This window comes from Staurois parvus, unplaced genomic scaffold (genome assembly GCF_062004578.1).
Source record: "Staurois parvus isolate SC_StPar_1 unplaced genomic scaffold, SC_StPar_1.0 ptg001302l, whole genome shotgun sequence".
Lineage (NCBI taxonomy): Eukaryota > Metazoa > Chordata > Amphibia > Anura > Ranidae > Staurois > Staurois parvus.
Window position 1 is genome coordinate 2,994,832 of NW_028319098.1, and position 24,207 is coordinate 3,019,038.

Here is a 24,207-nt window from a genome sequence, read left to right on the forward strand (position 1 = left end):
AATTCAATATCCAGTGGACCCAATGGCTAAACCACCCAAAATGTTATGTACAACCCTGATGACATCTCAAGAGATGAATTCACACTGCGCACCAAGACTGGTATCTCCTCAATTACCCAGTTATATCCCTCCCTCCCCAATCCTATCCTCCCCCACCTCTCCACTAACACCCCCCCCCCCCCCCCAACTCCCCAAACTCCTCACCAAGGTTCTTCAAATGTACACGAATACCTCTGATGATATTGCTAAACAAGACCAACACCTCATCTGTCCAGAGGGCGGATCTACAACAAAATGATCAACCATATTTTGTCTACTGTAATGTTGTATGATTGAACCTTATCTCTTTTTCCCTGTTTTTCCCTGTTTATCTTTGAAAAACTCAATAAAAAATATTGAAACATAAAACTTGATCATTTTCCTTTTTTCCAGTATGAGTGCCATTTGTGAGATTTTCCTTAACAATCTATCGGATAACACCCCGTTCGCACTGGGTGCGACTTGGCATGCGATTTGCATGCCATGCGACTTGCAACATTTTGTTCAGCACTACCCTTTTTGAAGAAGTGTTTTGAAAAAGTTTCATAAAAGAAATCGGCAATCCAAGTTATATACACTGCCATGTTCCACCTTAACAATCTTCACGGTTTCTGTTGAGGATGTTTCGATTTTCAAAAACCATGTAGACAAAAGTTTAAATGCCCTCCTCAAGGCTTTATTCTCCCAGGAAGGTCCAGCTATGTAACCTGCTGTTGCAGTTGTGTCTGTTTCACAAACTTTAGCCTCGTGGTCCAAAAACATAGCTAGGGACCCCAGGTCCATTTAGAAGGATGCAGCTGTCCTCCGACATCTGGAATTTTTCCCTGTAACTATGCGCTATTGCATTAAAAGACTAGTAGATGCACTCTGCCAAATATCCTGGGCGAGCCTCCTCTTTGTCCATATGTGAAGGTTCATTTAGTTAGTGTTGATCCTCAGAATTTCAGTGCAAGAAGCACCTTGTGAGGATGCCTATTGACAGGCAACACCTATGTAGTAATTCCTTAGACTCCTACATCAAGTCAAGGCATGCTCATCCAGATTGATTAGTGCTTTGTGAGCTTTTCCACATCAGGCATCTTTTTCTTGGAGTACATTCTCTATTACCTTTTATCTAGTCTTACAATTCACTCGAAGTCCTAATTTATTTTAATTTTTTTTTTTTTTTTTAATGTGGGTAGCAATGAAAGTGGTCACACCATTTGGACAGTGAGACAGTATAGGAAAAAAACCAGTATACAGTTTGGTAATACAGTGCAAACCTAATAATGTTTATTGAATTACCCATTTCACAAAATCAGATTTTTTTTTTTTTTTTTTTTTTTTAAGTGAAACTTTACCCATAACAACTTGGTAAAGAAAAAAAAAATAATAATGTTCTATAGCAAGGAACAGACTCTTCAAATTAATTTTAAACCGTATAGACACTTATTTTTAATGTTTTACATAGCTACACCTTCAAAAGGGGCCTCCCTGAAGTGATCTAGCAGGATTTAATTTTCTGACTAAAATTCCACTTCAACTTAATCACGTCATATGATTGACACTTGTTATGTGATTTGGTTTCATACAGATATTCTCTTTTCTGAGCCTGAGGAGTTTGTTACACAACACTGGTGTCTCATTGCCATTTGCAGTGCGAATCCAGAAAAGTACAGAAATAAATGGAGAAGACTGGAAAGGTTGAGTACATTTGTGTTGTGGATCAGCAAAAACGATCGTAATTTAAGGTCACTTGCATTTAGCCCATGTATGTCCACTCCTGGTGTTTTGGTGGGCATGGGATGCACTGGTGCAGTATCTAGCCCTGCTGTCTGTCAGTCTTATGTCAGGCTAAAACACTCTTTGGCTGGATGGGGCTGATCTATGTACAGAGTGGTACTTGCATTTTGGGCATTATACCTTGAACATAGAATGCCTGTATTCTGGCCATATGTCCCTGAGTGATTGCCACTCAGTACTATTCAGTTCAACACCGTCCAGCCGTAGCGTATTTCATCCAGCCTAGACCTGATAGGCTGCAGGGAGCAGGACCCGTGCCTCCCATGCGTAGTAAAACGCCAGGATTGGATACACATGGGATAAATGCTTAGTGTGCAAGGTGCTTTAGGCACTTCATTGTCTCTTCTGTTTCTGTACTTTTATTGCCCCTTTTTTCTAGTCCCCATTCTTTGAAAACAGTAGTTAACTCCTTTCACAAGGTAAAAGGAAATTCATAGTGTTTTGTTGTCATTGCTGCATAGGTGAGCCTATGCCTTAGTTTACAAGTTTAAAGTGAGTACATCTGATGTGCATGAGAAATAAAAGTCTGAACATTTACAAAGCATGATCAGATATTCTGTGTATGGCCAGCTATTCTCGGTTTTCGTTATCTAATGTAGAGTTACCATTCAAATATCCATCCATACTATAGTTCAGGATGAACCAACTATTAGCGAAAATAACTCCTTCGCAAGGAAAGGCCATGTTGGACAGTAAAGATGAGAAGACATCCCTTTTAGATGTATGTGCTCGCTGCTCATCTTTGCCATCAAACTATGAATAGCCCAGAAAACATGCACATAAAAAGGGATGCTGTGGATGCTTTAATATTAATGATCTGACTTGATATGAAGAGAACCTTGCTGTTGAATGCCTCCAGCTGTATCAGGGAATAACGGGAACGTTATATTTGGCAGGATCATTGATGACACAAGTGTAGCTTTCAGAGGTCAGCAAAGCAAAAGAAAATGTTACAATTGCAAACTTGCTTTGAATTCCTGTATATATTGAAGCTATAGTATTTTAAATGTGCTCTTATTCTATGTAAAATAATGAGGTTCTTACAGGTTATATTGAGGATCCTTTTTTTTGTATGTGTCACATAAATGAAAACTATAAAATTGGTGAATTGTATGTAATATTGTGGAGTTGGTGCAGTGTTTATATCTGATATTCATAGCTTGTCCATCCTTATGTCTCTTATAGTGATGGTACCTTTTTCATTCATCCTCTTCTAGGAGATGCATTTATTTATTTTTTTACAGGCATTTATATAGCACCAACAATTTACACAGCTCCTTATATATTGTACATTAACATCAGTCCCTGCCCCCAAGAGTTTACAATCTAAGGTCCCTATATCACATACATACATACACTGTGTGTACAATTATTAGGCAAGTGAGCATTTTGACCAAATCATAATTTTTATGCATATTGTCCAACTCCAAACTGTATAAACTTGAATGCTTATTGGTTTTAAGCATATGAGGTGATGTATATTTGTGTAATGAGGGAGCGTGTGGCCTAAGGAGATCATCACCCTTTATCAAGGTGTGCATACTTATTAGGCACCTTCTTTTCCTCAGGCAAAATGGGCCAAAAAAAGAGAAAAGTCAAAAATTTTTAAAACTCTTTCAGAGGGATGCAGCACTCTTGAAATTGCTAAGATATTGGGGTGTGATCGCATAACCATCAGACGTTTTGTTGCAAATAGTCAACAGGGTCGCAAGAAACGTGTTGAGAAAAAGAGGTGCAAGTTAACTGCCACAGATGTGAGAAGAATCAAATGTGAAGCTACCATGAACCCATTATCTTTCAGTGCTGTCATGTTCCAGAACTGCAACTTATCTGGAGTGCCCAGAAGTACAAGGTTTTCAGTACTCGGAGACATGGCCCAGGTAAAGAGGGATGAAAACCAACCACCACTGAACAATACAAACAAATTGAAAAATTTGTCTTCAGATATTTCTTGGACCAGTCTTGATGTTTCAAAGGTTTTCTGGAATGATGAGATGAGAGTAACTCTTGATGGACCAGATGGATGGCCCTGTGGCTGGATCAATAACGGGCACAGAGCTCCACTTCAACACCAGCAAGGTGGAGGTGGGGTACTGGTATGGCTGGTATTATTAAAGATGAGCTAGTTGGACCTTTTTGAGTTGAAGATCGATTCAAAATCAACTCCCAAACCTACTGCCAGTTTTTCCCATACCACTGCTTTTTCTTCTAAAAAGTCTGCATCTTTCAACAACACCATGAAATTTATACAGGACGATGCTCCATCGAATGCAGTGGCTAGCCAGTAAAGGCCACCGAGATGAAAGAATAATTACATGGCCCCCTTCTTCACCTGACCTCAACCCTAATAAGAACTTGTGGGCCCTTCTTAAACAGGAGAATTACGGTGAAGGAAAACAGTACAGCTCTATGAACAGTGTCTGGGAGGCTGTGTTTGCTGCAGCACAAAAAGTTGATAAAGAAACTGACAAACTCTATGAATGGAAGGCTTATGACTGTTATTGAAAAGAAGGGTGGTTGTATTGGTCTTTTTTTTTTTTTTTTTTATGTCAGAAATTTTATTTGTAAATTTGGAGTTTTGTTTATTATTCTGACATTTAGGCCCCTTGCAGATGGGGCTGATCCGTCAGCGTGATCCACCTGCTCAGCGGGGGATCTCTCCGCTGATCCCTGCTGAGGAGGTGGATGACAGGTCTCCTTCCGCTCTACTGCTGCAGAGTGGACACAGACACTGCCCACTGATTTCAATGGGACGGTCGGATGGAAACGGACCGCCTGTCCGTTTCCACCCGATTATCATCCGATGGATGGGGAATGGATCCCCATCCATCTGTTTTTGGCGTACAGGATTGAATCAGATGCCGACGGACACCCACCGGTCCATAGAAGTCTATAGATGGACTGATCAGGTCTGCCTGAAAAACAGACAGGCGGACCTCATTAGGTGGCTCGTGTGAAAGGGGCCTTACAGATGACAATAAACAAGTGAGATGGGAAAATGTTCTGTTTTTCATTTAGTTGTCTAATAATTCTGCACACTAATAGTTGACCAATAATTGTGCACACATAGGTATTCTCCTAAGAAAGCCTAAACCTCACTTTTACTTTCTTAAATATTCAGGTTTGAGGTTTATTAACATTTTGGATTGACCGGGAACACTGTAGCTGTTCAATAATGAAATGAATCCTCAAAAATACAACTTTCCTAATATTGTACAAACACAAATACTATTTGGACGGGAGCCCGTTAACCTGCCAGCATGTCTTTGGCGTGTGCAAGGAAACTAGAGTACGTGAAGGAGAGCCAATGTGGGCACAGGGAGAACATGCCAACTCCATGCAGATAGTGTCCCGACTGAGATACAAATGGGAACCCCAGTCCTGCAAGTCCTGCAAAAGTGTTTAGGTACTAAGCTGATATGCTGCCCACATTTATGTGAATAATTTTTTTGCTTTTGATTCTACAGAGGTAAAAAGGCAAAGCATCAGAATGGAGACCATGAAAACCTCATGAATGCAGTAAGTTTAATCTTTTTCTCCTCCTTTTGCTTATCATAATATAGTCTTCTTTTAATTGTACTGAAAGGGTCAATCCACCCAAAAATAATAATTCTGTTCTGTAGATGCTGGAAAGCTAGAACACCAGAAACTTTCTTTTGGGGATTCTGTTGAGATGTCTGTTCATTATAACATAAAATGTTCCTAATCTCCCAGTTGAATATGAAGTCTAAAACACAAGGCTCTGAGAGGGAGCACACAAGAGGGCAGTAACAGATTTTGGAATTATGGCAGGCACAAAAATGCATGTATCATGCTTTTACAGGTGCCAAAGACACTCAAGAAAAAAATTTTGTATACTTTTTGAGCAAAGGCCATAGAGCAGGTGTCTCCAAACTGTGGATTGTGGTTGGATGTGGCCCTTTGCTTGCCTTTATCCAGCTGTTGGGACACTATTCCTTGTACTGACACCATTGATGGAGCACTATTCCTTGTACTGACACCATTAATGGAGCACTATTACTTGTACTGACACCATTGATGGGGCACTGTTCCTCCCATTGACACCAGAGAAAGGACACTATACCTCCCACTGACACCAACGATGGGGCACTATTCCTCCCATTGACACCAATGATGGAGCACTATTCCTCCTACTAATACCAATGATGGGACTATTTCTCCAATTTACACCAATGATGGAGCACTATTCCTCCTACTAATACCAATGATGGGGCACTATTCCTCCCCCTGACACCAGTGATGCAGCACTGTTCCTCCCACTGACACGAATGATGGAGCACTACTTCACCTAATACTAATTATGGGGCACTATTCCTCCCACTGACACCAGAGATAGGACACTGTTCTTCCTACTAATACCAATGATAGGGCAGTGTTCCTCCCACTGACACCAATGATGGGGCACTATTCCTTCCACTGACACCAACAATGCAATTTTTCTACTCTCATTGGCCACAATCTGGCCCCCCCTAAAGTTTGAAGGGTAGTAAACTGGCCCTTTGTTTTGAAAGTTTGGAGACCCCTTGAGTAGAGCAATAAGCATACAAACATTAACAGGGACAATTGAGGTGGGATTCTACTTGTTCAGGAGTAGGTAGAAATGTTGAAGTGTGAATGGGGGAGGGCTAAAGTTCACTGTGGCTCTACGGTGTTCAATTATTCCTTGAAAATTCTACCATTTTATACTTTGTTCAGTCTAAGGCCCCATTCACTTTTTCTTTCATGATTTACACATGTTTCCGTGTCTCACACATAGGGCAGCCCATGTACCATATTGTAGCACTGAGCTGGGCTGTTTTTTTTGTTTTTGTTTTTTTTTTACACGCGTTTTGCCGCTTGACAATTGTGGGAAAATTGCACACTGTTTGGGGTGCCTTTTATAAATGAATCACAGCCAGATGTGTGTTGCTCATTTTCCTGTGATTTCAGACTAATTTGGAAATACTGGCAGAATCACGCCAATTCTGCCCGCAATTCCAGATGTGAACAGCTCCTAATAGATACAGAAAAGTCAAATATCTAACATTAAAGTATTGAACATCTGAGACGTTCTATACACATGTTTAAAGAACAACTCCAGCGAAGAAGTATTATTCAGTTTTGGGTAGAGTGGACAAGGGACGATCCGGAACAACCCGCAGAAGATTACATAGGTTGAAAAAGACAGCTCAATCAAGTTTAACCAAAAAGCTAAAATTAATTAAAACACCTTCAATCCTAAAAAACACACCTTGCATCTTCAGAACCTTAAACCTGCATTTCATAAAGAGAGAGGCAAAAATGCTTTCTAAAGTATGCTCTAATTTTTTGGAATAATGTAAAAACTCCTTCTTCATCCCCAAAGGCAATTGGATTCCCCCCTGGATCAACAATCTAAAATATATTTTATAAAGATTTCCACCCTCTCTCAGCATGGATATAGCTGAAAGCACGGCTATTTTTACCAGCTACTGGTAGTGTAGGCCTGTGTTCTCCATATATTCCCATGAAGGTCATGTGCCCTCTAGTGAATTCTAAACAGAAATCTAGCGACAACTCAGAGACATGTGCCCACCAGTAGCTTAGCTGGAAAATAATGGAATAATGAATGTATGGAAATAAAATAAATGCTTATTCTGTGAACTTGTCATCTGAGACCTCATTATTTTGTATAATGTTAGCACACATTGTTTAGATACAATGAGATTGCACTTGTACCTGTTATTCCAGTATAATTCTTGTATATATTTTGCCATCAGCCTTCTGACAAAGAGACACACAGCCATTCTGTAACAAGCCTGGGAACAGAAGCTCCGGCCAGCAGTTACCGAAATGGGGCCATCAGCACTGGTGACGGTATGTATAAAGAAAAACATAACCTTTATTTTAGTTTAGTTATACTGTCTGAGATTAAAGAAATGTTGCTTAAGGAATCGTGAAGAATACATACACAACCTGCATAATATAGATCTTTATTAAAGCAGTAGTAAACTTTGTTTTTTTAAATTGCTGACAGAGAGAATATTTACGACCGAAGAGACCCTATCGGTCTCTTCTGTCATAAATGCTTCCTCCTGCCTGTCAGCTGTCATTACGCATGCATAGCTCAGCAAACATTTACTGCCCTGATCTGCGATGTGACTCCATGCGCAGGAGTGACTGCATCGCGGCCCAGCCATTCAAGTGGCTGAAGGCACAGAACCTGAAAAGAAGACCAGGCAAAGATGGAAATGCCTAGGACACATAGGATCAATCGCAGCGCTGGAGGGCTCATTTTGAAAGGGAAATATGCCATAATATGCTTATATGCTGTGCATACTAGTACATTATGGCATAACCCACCTGGGAGCCCCTAAAAAGAAGAAATAATAGCAGACTTTACTGCCGCTTTAAACCCAAAACCAAAAATAGAAATATTTTGCAGCTTACCAATCCTTAGATATGGTTGCTGCATCACTTTTCTTTTCCTAGGATTTTTCCCTCTGTTTTCAATTGTTGATCTGGCCAGTAACACACCTCCTGTATTCGAGTGCCCCCACTCTGGATGAAGGAGCACAGGGGGCACCATTGGACGGCAACATTGTCAGTCTGGGAGAAGAGGAGTGTTAGAGGTGCTAGCAGATTTAGATATACGAACAAATTGAAGCCAAACTTTAGCTAACACATTTTAAAGTGAAACTTCACCTTCTTAGTCGATATGGACTATTTTGAATCCTTACACTGCTAGCATTAGTAAATAGATAGGAAAATATATCATGTTTTCTTGTTTTAAACAGTTTTTTGTTTTTTTTACATTTCCTTACTTCCTAGTTTCCATGTCTAGGCAAATAATGTCCCAGGAGTCTTCAAGAGACAAGGAGGGGGTTTTCTCAGCTAAGCACACCCTCCCTCTGCATGTATGAGCTAAGGGCAGATGAATTCCAGGAAGTACTACATGCATCATCTGCCCTTACTCAAGATGGCCACAGACAGAAATGCTAAGGGGGTGTTTAAGTGATTTCTCAGCAAAATAAAGCATGGAGACATGGTTGGATGTGGGAGTTTGCTTTGAATATTAAATATAAGTTAAATCACGTTTTTGGTTTGTGGCGCTCAGATACCGTGTATTTTCGCTCTAAGCAGTTACAGTAACCGTTTTTTTTTTTTCCTTTTTCAAGAAAGGTTGTACACGGATTAATGTTGATCATTGTCAGTGTTTAAATGGTTTATCTCAACCTTGTAACTGCTACATCTGCAGAATAGCTTGTTCTGTTGAAAAACAGGATCACCAGGTGAAAATAATAGAGAACATGTGTATGTGATATACTCTTATCTTTGAAAGGATTTGTAATTCATTCTAGATCTCCTTGTGATCCAGGCACCCCTGCCAGGCAGCATAACCCGTTTTGGGACCTCTGTTTTTTGCACTGCACTTAAGAGCAATACAGCTTACACTAAACTAGAAGAAGTGGTTTTGCCCATTAAATCAAACTTTTTGATGCTACCAGTGCACCATGAAGGAAATTTATTTTACATAACTTTGTGCATTGCTTTACGCTGCTTTATAATTTTTTTTTTTTAATGACATAAAAACCTGACATTTATAGACCTTATGACTGAACATAATTTTGTCCTTTTGTGTTGTAATATAAATCAATATAAATTAGAATGTGCCAGTAATATAAATGAGAAAAATGTTCCATCAGCATTACCTCCATTTTAATTCAGAAATTAATGACCATCAACTATCCGCTTGTAAACCATTCATTGTGTGCCTAATCACTTAACACACATTATACTCCCAATCCAGGAAGAGAGTTTACTGAATTTATTGCCCACCTTGAGAATATTGCCTTCGCCACAGCTGATTAGCACTACTACTCTTTTTTTTTTTTTCTCCTCAAAACTTGATAATAAACTGATGCTGCCCAGACTGATTCATTTATCACACTGGTCTACTTTGTAGATCACCCATAGTGTATCTCAGATCAAGGTAACATACTCAGCTGTGTTGATAGGTGGATAACGAACGCCCAGTGGTATAAATGAAATTTTAACACAAATAGTGACACATCAGAGTATAGCAGAGAAAAGCTACTTCTCCACGGAGAGTGGGACAGTCATTTCTTACAGGATTTAAAGATGCAGTAAAGTGCTAAAATGTTATATATGGAGCAGATTGCAGTCCAATACGGTGCAAATGTGACCGACGTGTAACGTGATCAAGCAGTGTTCAGTTAAAGATGATTAGAGTGTTGATAGATGACCTCATATCTAGGAGGGAGTCAAAAGATTGTGTGGTCCTCCATTTTTTAACATTTGACTAGTGTCTTAAATGGAATGTGTAGTCTTTTCAGTATTTTTTCTGAAGTCTCTGCTTGATTTAAACAAGGTTATGAAAGGTAAGGTTAAAGGCAACGGTTTCCATGTATAGTTTGTAATGATATATGTGCAGCAATATTTGTGCATAACATGTTTTCATACTCTTCTATATTAGTCAACTCGCTGAAAACAGTGTAGATATTGGGGTTTATTTACTAAAGCTGGTTCACTCAGAATCTCATGCTCTTTTGCATAGAAACCAACCAGCTTACGGGTTTTATTGCTAAAGATTAATTGAACAAGCTGAAGTTAGAAGCTGATTGCCTACCATGCACAGGTGCACCCAATTCAGAACAAGCAGGGAGGATGAATGAATCTGGTAAATAAAGGGCTCCCCCTAATGGTTAATCTCCAAATTTAATACATAAATAACACAAATATGGACAAGAAGGCATTATAGATATATATGTCACATCAACACTATGGGGTTTATTTACTAAAGCTGGAGATTGCAATATCAGGCTCACTTCTGCATAGAAAACAATCGGCTTCCAAGTTTTATTGGTAAAACGTAATTGGACAAACTGAGTTTAGCAGCTGATTGGTTTCTATAGAGAAGTGAGCCAAATGTTGTACTCTCCAGCTTTCGTAAATAAACCCCTGTGTTTAAGCTAAACCTTGCAGTACTAACTCCACTTGATGGTTAGAAATGTGCTATATTTTCCCTTTAGGCCTATGACTAGGTTTAGTTCATACTCATTGTTTGCATCTTAGAAATGCTAAAGTTTCAAACAGTGTCTGTATAAGCATACATGTTTTCTTTTTTTCTGGCTGGAATTATAGGGATTTAACTGCCTGCCAATTCTTCATTGTTTTGTGTCCCTGGCTGAGATATATGGCCCTCGTTGGCCCACCTGTGGATGTACATACGAATTTATATAGAATGTATTCTAGAGAGATGGACCAGGAAACCTAACTCTCAGCAGAGTCCTGGCTGACATCTGATGGGTGTCAGAAGGTACTCCCCTTGGGTTAACACCAGGCAAGGCATCAGACCTTGTTTTACTCATTATAACACTTAAGGGAAAAAACAGTCAGTATTCTGATTATCTAATCAATGTACAGTGTCTGTTTTTATACTTCTGTATTATTCTTATATAGGTTTAACGTACCATCTTATGTTTGTTTTCAGTCTCCGAGGACAGTGCAGCGACCTGCGTCCCAACCTATGAAGATGTACAGAGCTCTCTCCCTGACCTTTGTGACCCTCAGGACTTCACAGGGAAATCTCTAAGATGCCCTCAAACCAGAGAACTGCCACAGATCCCTCCTGACAACCGGGAATCTGTCATATCATCAGAAAGCCTAGAAAATGATGCCCCTCTGTATACCGAGGGGCCGTATGAGGTGCTAAAAGACAGCTCTTCTCATGACAATATTATAGAAGACTGCCTGTATGAGACTGTGAAAGAATTAAAGGACATTAGTTCATCAGCCAGTTTGGAAGACAGAAATCTCACCATGAGCACAGCACTGGCCGGCCCAGTTATCACGGAGAGCAAAATGGAGCCTGCAGTGGAATACGCCTCGGTGGACCATAACCGAAAGAGCAGGCAAAGCATCAATACACAGAGTGCAGCTAGCACACCAACATCTCAAGATGATGATATTCCCCCACCACTGCCTAAGAAACTTCTGGATGAGAATGAAAATGTACAAGGAAAAGAGCCAGAGGAGGAGAAATTGGACCAAGGAGGGGACCTGGAGGGGGCCAGCAAGGATGACAAGGTAAGTTTTAAAATGCAAGCAGTGAAGGCACCTGAATTTGACTTCGTATCAGCCTCTTGCACTGCACAGCAAAGCAGGGAGAGAGCAAAGTGACTGAGAGATAAAGTAAAATACGTGTGCTGCTTCTTCTTTCACTGTCCAGTCAGAGGTCAGACCTGTAACTTTAGCATGACTCTAGTATAGAAAAATACGTCCCTTGCACTGCCTTCCAGTAATACCTAGGCTAATGGCTAAATATACTCAACAGCCACACTATTAGAAGTTGAGTTTGTTTAAAGATCTAATGTTCAGTTCTTTCTGTACCAACACATCTGTGTAATAGTTATTTGGACACTAATAACTTTTAATGAGTACTCTCGTGTGTGCAGCCACTGGCACAGAGCATAACCTTTGAATTTGCTAGAAACTCTGCATAGGTACTCCAGACGTACAGGCTACTGATCATGTGTAAATGATCACATCTGGTTTACTAGATTAGTTTTTCCAACAACAGTAGTTATTACTGTAACAGTTACAGCTACACCAGGGCATAGGTACATTTTAACCTTGGAAATATGCAAAAATACACTATAAAATGCAGTTATATACTGAGCAAAATGTAATGAAATGTCTTTTTAAATGAAGCTAGTTCCAATATCCGAGTCTGTTTTGATATCAGCCTCTCATTATCCCCTGTACAACAGCACCCAGGCTGGGAGAAGGAAGAGCAGCACTAGGAGCCAACCAGGTGTACCACATGCACATGACAAGAACATTCTGATAGGTGGAGAGAGCAAAGGGATAATTCATTATTCTACTACTCTTTCACTGTCCACACACTAGCTGAGGGCGGGGTGGTGAGCAAGCTGTACTGATTAACTGCATTAGAGAAAAGTCAGGTCGCTAGCCTGGCTTTGCATTCTGGTAGAGCTATGTAAATCTCAGGAAATGCTGTGCAAAATTACACATCCTTTGGTAGGTAAAACTGCTCCCAAATATGTATAATATTTGTGTATTTACCCATTTACCTGAAGTTCAGCTTTAAACAGCTGACATTTTCAATATAATGCAAGCTCACTATAGCTACATAAGAATACATAATAAACAAATAAACTCGGACTTTGGTACTTTGTGTGAAAACTAACTTTTTACCTGACGTGACTTTTGCAAACTTAGTTATGTCTTTCAGGTAGTACTGATTCTGAGTTATATGGTTTCTTGGAAAGTTGTTTTTGATTTTTTTTTTTTTTGTGCTGCTACCAATTTTTGTGATCATTTCCATTTACTGGTCTGTAGATGTTCCTATAGTGGCCGTTTATCGCAGAACGCGGTGCAGGAAACTCACATTCCATGCATGTTTCCTGCACCACGTTCAAAACGCACTGTAGTTGCGATCTGCAGCGGGTGTCAATGTTAAGTTAAAGTGTTACTAAACCCAGGACCCTGCATTCACTATATCCGGTCTCCCACAGTACACAGAACATGGAAATGCAACTATTTTAGTAAATATAAACTGCTAAATACCTTTTCTCATCAGCAGTTAGAGCAGTCTTGTGACTTCTATCAGTGTCCAGCAGAGCACTGGTTAAATCTTGGAGGAGTTTTCATTCTCATGTGCTGATCACATGCACTCTCCCCCCAAAAAAACTCTAGCAATACACACCAAACTGAGCATGTGCCGTTTGCCCCCGAGCCTCTGTTCTCTCAGGAGATAAGAGGGGGACACTGGAAGAAGGGGAGGATCAGAGAAGACAGGATAAAACATTCTTTTAATACAATGCGGAGGGTTAATCCCTTAGGTTCCACAGTGAGTATAATAAGCATTATTTACTGCATATACAGACTGATTCTACTGTTGTGGGTTTAGTAACACTTTAATGGCACCCCAAACGTGGCTTGCAAAAGCAGTGCGTTTTCCTGCAATAGATCGCATGGAACAGAAGTACCATGTGATCCGGTTACAGTGCATTTTTTGAAGTAGTGTATGCACTACTTTTGCTGCACAAAACCACAAATAAAGGAGCGCTCCCAACCCTGTCAAAGTCAATAGAATCACAAGCCCAGGAACAGATAAAATCTAAATTCACTGTAATATTGGGTTAAAAAGCATGATGTGTAGGAGTGCCTATATTGATACATCACCAAGCCAGTGGAGAGAAGAAACACATATTCCCTGAAGCTGGAGGATGACACATGATCCTGGACCCAACAGTAGGTTGCTCAGCACAGGAGCCTCAGTTGATCTGAGGAAGTGGCAAGTCCCTGAAACATGTTATCATGATGACCGGCTTCTCTCCTTTGGTTTGACATGGTTTGAGTGCTCCCTTAGGCTTCCAGTTTGCCCTCACCAGCCCTTGTTTGGGCGGTCTCTAGCCAGGTGTATGACATTACAACCGGATGTGGGACACGTGACTTCTGGCGAATGTGTCATCATAGTGATCTTTGCGGCTGCCATCCACACACTCCTCCCGTTGTCCTGATGCTGCTGTGCTGAGCAACCTACTGTTGGGTCCAGGATCATGTGTCATCCTCCAGCTTCTCGGAATATATGTTTCTTCTCTCCACTGGCTTGGTGATGTATCCAGTCTGGGCACTCCTACATGTCATGCTTTTTAACCCAACATTAAAGCGGTTGTACAGACTTAAGGTTTTTACCTTCATTCCATGCAAGAAGGTTAAAAACCTTCTCTGTGCACCAGCCCCCTGGGCCACCCCTAATACTCACCTAAGCCCCTTCTGGATTCAGCGGTGTGCTCTGGAGTCTGTTATCCCAGGACTTCCTCTCCTCATTGGCTGAGACAGCAGCGGGAGCCATTGGCTCCTGCTGCTGTCAATCACTGCCAGTGAGCCCATGAGAAGAGAAAGGGGGCAGAAAGCTGAGCCACAGCTCCATGTGTGAATGAACACATGGATCAGGAAGTGCCCCCATAGCAAGCTGCTTGCTGTGGGGGCACCCGACAGGAGGGAGGGGACAAGAGAGCCGACTAGGGACCCGAGAAGAGGAGGATCCGGGTTATTCTGTACAAAACCATTACCCAGAACAGGTAAGTATAACATTTTTGTTTTTTTAAATTTAAGCCTTTAGTATCGCTGTAAAGTGAATTTCGATTTTATCTGTTCCTGGGCTTGTGATTCTATTGACTTTCACAGAGTTGGGAGCACCCCTTTATTGTTTTGTGCTCATGTCTCATTGCTGGTTGGATGAGTTGTTGGAGCTGCCCATACTCTAGTTATCCACATATCTCCTGGAACCTCAATTCGCTTGGTATTCACACTTTTTTTTTTACTACTTTTGCTGCAGTCTGGTGTGATTCAGCCCATTCACAATGAAGGGGTACAAATCTCACCATGCGGCACTGCATGTGAATCGCACAGGAATGTGCAGCACAATCCTGTGCGATTCTTGGTATAAACCAACCCTTTATGGCTGTCTGGTGAAATCAGCAACTTCTCCAAGAAAATCAACCTATCCAAATCTTCTACAGTGTGTTCTGTTCAAAAATGTCTATTGATAGGTTTACACTAGTTAGGAAATGACATATCTACCATGCTCATTGAGATGGGTGCTGAGACCTGTCCTGTCCTCCATGCTGAGCTGCTTTTTGTTGCATGTGCATCCACCTCAGAGCTCTGCACAGGCAGGCTGTAGACATGGATGCAGACATAGCTGCTGCATTGACACCGTTTCTTGTCAAAATTTGATGTGCAGGCAGAAGCAGGTGCAGGGATCCGAATGCACAGTATCTACCTTCAGATCTGTGTACCTGCATCTGTCCACATGTCAGATTTTGACATGCAACTATGAAGCTGTTGCATCTGCATTCACTGCTATGCCTGCAAGCAACTCCAAGGTGGATGCACACTCAGAGAAAGGATGGCATGTTCCAGTGCCCATCTGAATTAGCTCTAAATGCTAATGTGATCATATTGGCAATCTATTTTTTTAATGAACCTGTGCCAAAGAAAAAAAAAAAATGTAAATAGCACATTCGCTGTTATGGTGATGCAGAGGGGGCTGCCAGTAAGAACAATAAAAATCAATGGACTTGCAGCATGTATTGCAAAGAATTTGACGGAGTGCCAGGGTACACTCACTAGCCACATTATTAAGTACACCTGTTTAATTGCTTGGCAACGCAAATTGCTAATCAGCCAATCACATGGCAGCAACTCAATGCATTTACCCATGTAGACATGCTGAAGACAACCTTTAAGTTCAAACCGAGCATCAAACTGGGAAAGAAAAGGGGATTTAAGTGACTTTGAATATGGCATGGTTGTTGGTGCCAGACGGGCTGGTCTGAGTATTACAAAAACTGCTGATCTACTGGGATCTTCATGCACAACCATCTCTAGGGTTTACAGGGAATGGTCTGAAAAAGAGAAAATAGCCAGTGAGCAGCAGTTGTGTGGACGAAAATGCCTTGTTGATGTCAGAGGAGAATGGGCAGACTGGGTGCTGCGACATTCATATGATAGGGTCAGAATTTGGTGTAAACAATATGAAAGCATGGATCCATCCTGCCTTGTGTCAGTGGATCAGGATGGTAGGGGGAATGTACCTAGCAAGGTGTACCTAATAAAGTGGCTGGTGAGTGTATACAGATTCAGGTCAATATAAATTCATTCCTGAATACATGGAGTACAAAGCAGATTTGGGGAACACACAAGGAGTAGCATTTTTTAACACACGTGTGATCAAGGCCTTTGCATAAAATGTAATTTATCTGATAATGTGTCGTGAATGTCCAATAGTAAGAATCTGAATCTCCAATCTCAAACTGAAAGAATAGCACAGCCATACATACATTCCAGGCTCGGCTGTTATTTGTTTTGATTCTCTCCCTGTCAGAACAGAAATTTTGAGCTGTAAGGTTTACATGAAGGCTGATCCAGCTTCTACCAGGCTGCTAAAGAAGATTCAAACCAACCAACCTTTTCATTTTTTGGGTTTTTTTGTTTATTTTTCCCTGCAGTTCAGCATCTTTATTTAATATATTTTTTTGGAATGTCCGTTATCAGAACTAAGCACAGGCAAGAGAAGGAACAGCAAAAAGTTCACTATACACGACTGTGAATTGGCTGAAATTCAGACCGTGGGTGGCCATGGAAGCACCACCAATTTATTTGATTGAACCGGATGAAAAATAATTGGCCAAACAGTTACTGCATCCTTTTTGATGTAGTCACAGGCCAAGCAATATTAAAGGCAAATGCAAACATTTATTATATTGCAGCTTGCCAATTCTTAGATATGGTGGCTGCATGAGTTTTCTTATTTTCGGCTTTCTTTTATTTTCCCCTGTTGATCCAGCCAAGTAAGTCTATTGCTTTTCAACAGAACATACTCTCCTACAAATGTAGCAGTTAAGAGTGTTGAGACAAACTATCACTCTCAGGGGTGCTTACAATGATCAGCATTTATTTATTCATGTAAAACCTTTACCCCGAAAAAGAAACAAACTGTTTGCTGTAACTGCTTGTATAACTGCAGTGTTAGCCAGCTTCAATTTGTTGGTGTATCTAAATCTGCTAGTACATCTAAGACTCCCTTCCCACCAGATTACCAATGCTGCTGTTCAAAGGTGCCCCTGTGCTCCTTCATCCAGAGTGGGGGCATTCTAATACAGTAGGTGTGTTTCTGGCCAGATCACCAGGTGAAAACAGAGGGGGAAAAAGCCCCCAAAAAAACCCGAATGCAGCCGCCACATCTAATAATTAAGTTGCAATATATTACATTTTTGTTTTGGATTTAATACAGTTTTCAGGTATTCAGGCTGCAGCAGATCTCATGGCTGCCTTTATTATAATAGCATTGATTGACTTTCTGAACGAGAGAAAATCAAGGTTTATGTAGCGGCCTTCAGAACCTGACACTTCTGTTCTAAGAGACCAAATACAACTAAGGCTGCTGTCACATGGTTGATTCTGCAGTTGATAGAAAAGGCTTTCATGTGCCTCTATGAAATCGCTCCCTTGCTAACCCAGAACACTGCTCAATCAAGGGTGTGATATCTTGCTCTGCTGGGTAGAACACCCCCATATAAACAGGTAAGTGGCAAGTTATCAATCCTGCCACTGATAACTTGTCACCAGCGACAGGATTGCCCTTGTGACATCAGATTTAATAAAAATGAAATAATCTCTGAAAGGTAAAGTTACACTCTCATAACAGTTCAAGGATGGAATTCAGATTATTACAAATACTCATTAGTGCATGCTTCTCTGTAAGATCTTTGATACTTTGTATGTATAAAAGGTTCCCATGTCCCTTGCCAGCTCCATTTACATAATCACTCCCCATTAGCTGGGAAAAGTAAGGTCTTTGTTCCGGAGACCTGGGATAATAACCCAAGAGAATTCCAGCCAGAATAAATAGTGCTCTCTCTGCAATATAGGCATATATGTATTGATCCTTCTTTTCTTTTCTTTTAGAGACAAAGTTGCGTATCCTACAAATCTCGAGAAGAAGACCCATGTCTGACAGAAGATGACGTATGTATTAACGTATTAATCCCCATAGCAGCCCCAGGGAATTCTACTCTTTGAATTAAGCCATTTTACCTGGCTGCAGGCAGGCTTCATATTGTCAGCCAGTTGTGTGATGTAGTGGGGGCTACGACATGTTTGATCTCTGGGGTTGTCAAGTGCCTGCTTTGCTGTGTTGGTTTTATGCAATAGACAGATAAATCAAAAAGACTGTCATTGTATAAGCAGATAATTACATGAATAAAATATTTGTGACTTATCCTGTAAATATGCTTATAGCATATACTGTAATTGGTGTAGCTGTCACATATTTAAATACCCTGTAAAACAATCTTTTTTGGAACAGATTTGTTTTGGAGCCTTCAACAGAGTAATTTATTATAGAGGTTTTAGGATTAAGGTGGATTAAGGTGGAATCCTCCCAACATGGTGATTTGTTGGGCTCTTTCTGCTAAGAAACCATGTCAACAGTTGAACCTTCACTGCCAATCTACTCTCAGGTGCCGACTGGTCAGAGAGCTTGTTCTGTATCACCTTTGGAAAGCTAGCGCTTTCCAATACAGACTGAGATACCTACTCAAGCACAACTAGGCTGCAGAAATCCATGGAGAGGCAAGTTTGGTCCCAAGGCTGCTCTGGAAAGAACTGAGCAGCTTTTATCTCAGGTAGGTTTTTACCGGTGCTTTTCTGGAAACATTTAGCCCATGAGGGCTCTGAGTGAGGAGACCTCCATCAGTTATCACCAAAAGGAAGGTGTTCGTGTGTATGTATGCACTTTCATAATAACTTCTGGGGATATATGCATAGCCTTTCTCCTAATTTTTAAAGTGATAATACATTCTAATTTAAAAAAAAAAAAGAATAAAAAAAGGTCATACTTATAATATCTGCTCTGTGCAACAATATTGCACAGAAGGCACCATATTCTGTTCTTCTAGCAGTCCACCTGCTGTTGCTGTCACCTTATCCACTGCTATGGGTGTCTCCTTAGCAAGCCATGTGCTAAGGAGGCAGCTGTGCATGCGCATTTCCGAGCTGGACTGCATGTGCCCATGGACACACACCGTGCTGGTGAGCCACATCACCTCTCCCTTCTCACAAAAGTTTACCTAACAGTAGCAGTTGCCTATGGTTTCCGCTGCCCTCAGTGCCCCTGTGAGTCTAGAAAATGAGGAGCAGTGCTGTAGCCGAGACAGCACTGGAACAGTAACCAAAGCCAGGTAAGTGTATAGGGACAGGAGAGCTAGGAAAGATAGTGGCTGTTTTAACCTTGATGCAGAGAATGCATTCAGGTAAAAAAAAAAAATGTAAGACTTTAGAACCACTTTCATTCCACAGTACAGATGCTGATTGCACTAGGTCTTACAGATACATGTACCATCTGTCACAAACCTGTGGTAGTGAGCCCTTGTAGACCGCCAACTCTGGGTTCCCCAGGGCACAGAGTCTAAGCTCCAGCCTGCTTCTTCTCCGGAGCCCCTGATGGTGGGGATGGACTTGCAGCAATCTGGAACCAGGTTGTGGCCCCCAGGTACACCCAGCTGAAGATGCGGAGACCAATCGCGTGAGCAGGGGGTAATACAGGAGACAACAGGGAAGCCAATAGACAAGCCGAGTGGAGATCAGCACAGTCAGTGGAAGAAAGTCAGGGTCAGTGCACAGGTAGTCAGATACAGGATACAAGTGTAGCAACAGACAGGAGCTCAGAGAACTAACAAGTTGCACATGCCAAGTGGGCTAGACTGAGCATATCTTACATAGACAAGCAAACTAGGAGGTGGGCCCGGAAGTGATGGAAGGGAAGGAAATAAAACCCAGAGGATAGCAGATGACACCCATAGGTGAGCACAGACAATCCACACATGTGAAAGGAATCCGAAGCAGCACTTCAGCAAGGAGGTAAGAATACACAAACAAGAAATTGCAGGCTAACTTGTGACACCATCTGGTGGCTGTAAACCTTTCATGACCCACCAAGCATGTTTTGTATGAAAGAAGAGTATAATTTTTTTTTATGCATTTTACCTAAATATGTTAAACTCTGAGAGAAGGCATTACTAAGTTTCCTTAAGAAAAGTTTTTCTTGTACCTTCATCTGTATGTTCACGTTGCAAATAAAGTTTTTGGGGCTAAATTGATTTAAAACTGGTTGTAATTATGATAAATAAAGAGAAATTGCTCCTGCGCTTATAGATATTTTGTCACTCAACACAAACTAGACCTAATTGCAGTAGTTTTCTAATTGTGTAAAATAATTAATAAAAAGTAAAATTAAAAAAAAGATGAACTGCGCATGGTGATAAACGTGCATATTTTAGACATATTTTAAACCAGTCCTATAATTTGTGTAAATGAAAGTGCTCATGCTTGTGTTCAACTTGTAGTCAAAATCCTGATTGTTGCTCCATTGTTCTCAACAAAAGTGCCCCACATGGACTGACACTCGCCCTCATTCCATGACCATCTATCACTAGAATGGTCATTAACACTTTGCGGGACAATCCCAGTAAGCCAATAGTCCCCGAATCCTTTAGCCTTTGATCATCTATCCTTAAATTGGTCCGTGACATATAAGGAACAAGCTCCAAAAACGCCCGATAGCTCCACAAGCAGCAAAGTAATGTGTCACCATATATGAAGAAAAAGAAGGGGACATCCCAGTGTAAAATTGCTTGGTACCTTTATTGGAGTAATTATATGAATATACACTCACAAGAAAAGTGCCTATAGCCCGTCACTTGGTGTACTCAGCCTTGTTGTAAATCAAAGATGGAAGTTGCTGACCTGATCGCTCCTCAGAGCAGCGTTCATTACACAGGGTGGATGTGACGTCGGTAGAAGTTGCGTTGGCAAACCTCGACGGGTTTCGATCAAAGATCGTCTTCAGGAAGTGCCACTTTGATTTACAACAAGGCTGACTACACCAGGTGCCGGGCTATAGTCCCTTTTCTTGTGAATGTATATTCATATAATTACCCCAATAAAGGCACCAAGCAATTTTACACTATGGGATGTCCCCTTCTTTTACTTCATATATGATGACACATTTCTTTGCTGCTTGCAGAGCTGTGGAGACAGCGGGTGTTTTTGGAACTTGTTCCTTATATGTCACGGACCGCTTTAAGGATAGATGATTACAGGCTAAAGGATCCGGGGACCATTGGCTTACTGGGATTATCCCGCAAAGCACTAATGACCATTCTAGAGATAGATGGTCATGGAAATAGGGTGAGTGTCAGTCCATGTGGGGCACTTTTGTTGAGCACAATGGAGCACCAATCAGGATTTTGAATACAAGTTGAACACAAGAACGAGCACTTTATTTTACACAAATTATGGGACTGGTTTACGATATGTCTAAAATATGCACATGTTTATGACCATGCGCGGTTAATCTGTTTTTTAATTTTACTTGGTTGTAGTTATGGGTGGATGCTGCTGGAAAGTATATGTCTTGGTAACCCCAGAGGGAGTGGTGCAGCTACAGTAGTAGGTGACTATGAATATTTTAAACGTACCTTCCCCCATAGTGTGCACCATTTTCCCAAAATTAACAGAAGTGTGAGTTTTGAAAATAATAAACATCCATACTCACCTAGGTGGATGCAGCCTTGGTCCAATGCAGCATCTGTCCCCCGCCACCTCTGTGACTGAGAACTGAGTGATCAAAGACAGCTGATCACTCAGTTCTTGGTCTTCAGTGAGCAGAGAGCTGGGGACTGTCCATCATTGGCTCTCTGCTCTGCCTTTCCAGCAATCATTGGAGCTCCAGGCTGTGGAGGGGGCGGGAGCAGCTGGCTCAGGCTCTCAGGGTTCCACAGAGAGGCTGAGCCAGCTAACCCCCAGACATCTGGGTGGATCCCAACATTAACGTCAGGATCCCTCCAGAATCTGGACCGGTTGAATATGGTTCACAGGAGTAAAGAACAAAGTGCACACCTGTGACCTACAGGAGTATTAGGGCCAAAAAGCTTTGACCATACTTCTCCTTTAATGCTTGCTGCAACCATACTTCTTCCTTGGGTTGGCCTCTGTCATGTTTAACATGTATGTGGTCTTCTGTGCACCACAGATGTAATCACAGAGAGTACATGGGAGAATATCTGGGAACTAATGAATTGTGATAAACTGCTAATTTTCACTTACTGGGGGGAAGGTTCCTTATTCTGAAGGAGTCCTAAAAGGCTCTTTTTAACCTTCCCACTTTCCCATGCTCCCCTGATCTGCCTCCAGCCCAGCTAAGTAATAGCTAATTCTTGGTAGGGGAGACACTTCACACTCCCAGTGCACCTCCACAGTGCAGCACCTAGTATCTAATCTTCATTCACCAGGCCCAGAAAGCGATGTGGAGGTAGCATATATAGCTCTGTATAGGTTTACACCAAGAGAGTTGCATACTCACACAGGCATAACGTCTTTTTCTTCTTGTAGATTTCTGCCATGTATTCAAGAATTTCCAGGACTGGACAATCCAGAAGACATCAAGATGATATCTCCCATTATTCCTACATCCAGGATGTTGAGATATCTCCCACTTCCTGCAATGGGACATATGCTGCAGTTAGGGACATTGACAAGAGCCCTAATCTCATTGAATTGCCGCCTCCAGTGGACATCCTAAATGGTGAACTGGACCCAGAGTATGAAGCCATCACCTCAATATGTCGAGAAGAGGACAGGACTACTACATTCTGTAATGCTGGCCAGGGGGTTCCCCCACAAGGGGAAAGTGACTATGAAAGTATTGGTGATCTCCAACAAAATGGAGAATACTCTAAACTTTAGAAGGTACGATGACAAGCATTTATATCTGACATAGCACAATCCTTTTCTGGGGTTTTCACATACCCTAACTAGTAACGGATTGAAAAGAAAGCACATCTTTACTTAGACAAGGACTGTCTCCCTGCTGCATGAAAGCTATGGAATTGGTTTCCAAATACCTTTTTATGATTTTATTTTTTATGTGCCAATTATTTTTTGTATGTAGCTGGTATATTGCCAAAAAGAAAATGGATCACCCTGAACTGGATGAGCACTTAGGTACTCTACTAATGGTACTATTTGAAGAAGAATTGTTCACATATATGTTCATATACAGATATGGGATCCATAAAATTGTTCAGTTATGGGGGTTTGCAGACAAAGGATCTTCCCTAAACCTGTCATTGCTGACTTCCTTCTGAAATTCTGGTTGCCTTGTTATTCTGACCTTCAGTAGTTTATGTGAATGACCTGGGACACATATGCAGGTACAAAAAGTTAAAGAAAAGTCAGAAGTCCTGATTTGTATACATGTTATAACCTCAGTTATTGTTGAAGCTATAGGGTCCAGAACCAGCACAAAGCACACATTCTCTTGGTAATACCTTCTGCAGGAGACAACCCCATTGGGCACAACCTGGCTATGAAAAAAATGGCTAGCATAAAGCATTTCCTATTCATTCATGTTTAAGAAATCTTCAAACTGACTCTATTAAACAAATTGCATTTCAGGTTACAGTCAGACTATTTGTCAAGTTACTTTGTCTTCAATGAAAGGTCAGACTGTGACCCAGAATATAGCCTGTTTAATGGATACCTGCTGCTGTTCTATGGACAATTTATGCTATATTTGCATAATTAGGAAATTGCTTTTTACATTGAAGCAAGAGTGTCAGAATAACAGCTTTTTTTATTAAAGCCCACCTTTCACGAGAGAAACATGGTCAGGTTTCTTTCCAACTTTTATCCTCTGCATGCCTGTCTTAGATCTGTGATTTAGATATAACCAGGTCACTACTATTTCTTCTGTTCACAGGTTTACTTTAATTTAAAGCTTTTGGTGTA

The 24,207-nt window shown here is 41.1% G+C and overlaps 1 protein-coding gene across 3 annotated transcripts in view; it reads left to right on the plus strand.

Annotated features, from left to right (window-relative positions):
* Nucleotides 1-23,884, plus strand: part of PAG1 (phosphoprotein membrane anchor with glycosphingolipid microdomains 1) — a 303,358-nt gene extending 279,474 nt beyond the window's left edge. For all 3 annotated transcript variants that reach the window (XM_089660997.1, XM_089660998.1, XM_089660999.1), the window contains 5 exons: nucleotides 5,289-5,340; nucleotides 7,581-7,677; nucleotides 11,315-11,910; nucleotides 18,325-18,384; nucleotides 22,810-23,884. In XM_089660997.1, coding sequence (XP_089517123.1) covers nucleotides 5,289-5,340; nucleotides 7,581-7,677; nucleotides 11,315-11,910; nucleotides 18,325-18,384; nucleotides 22,810-23,163 — 1,159 coding nt within the window. In that variant the 3' untranslated portion in view covers nucleotides 23,164-23,884. The remainder of the gene's footprint in view (nucleotides 1-5,288; nucleotides 5,341-7,580; nucleotides 7,678-11,314; nucleotides 11,911-18,324; nucleotides 18,385-22,809) is intronic.
* The last annotated feature ends 323 nt before the right edge of the window (nucleotides 23,885-24,207 follow it).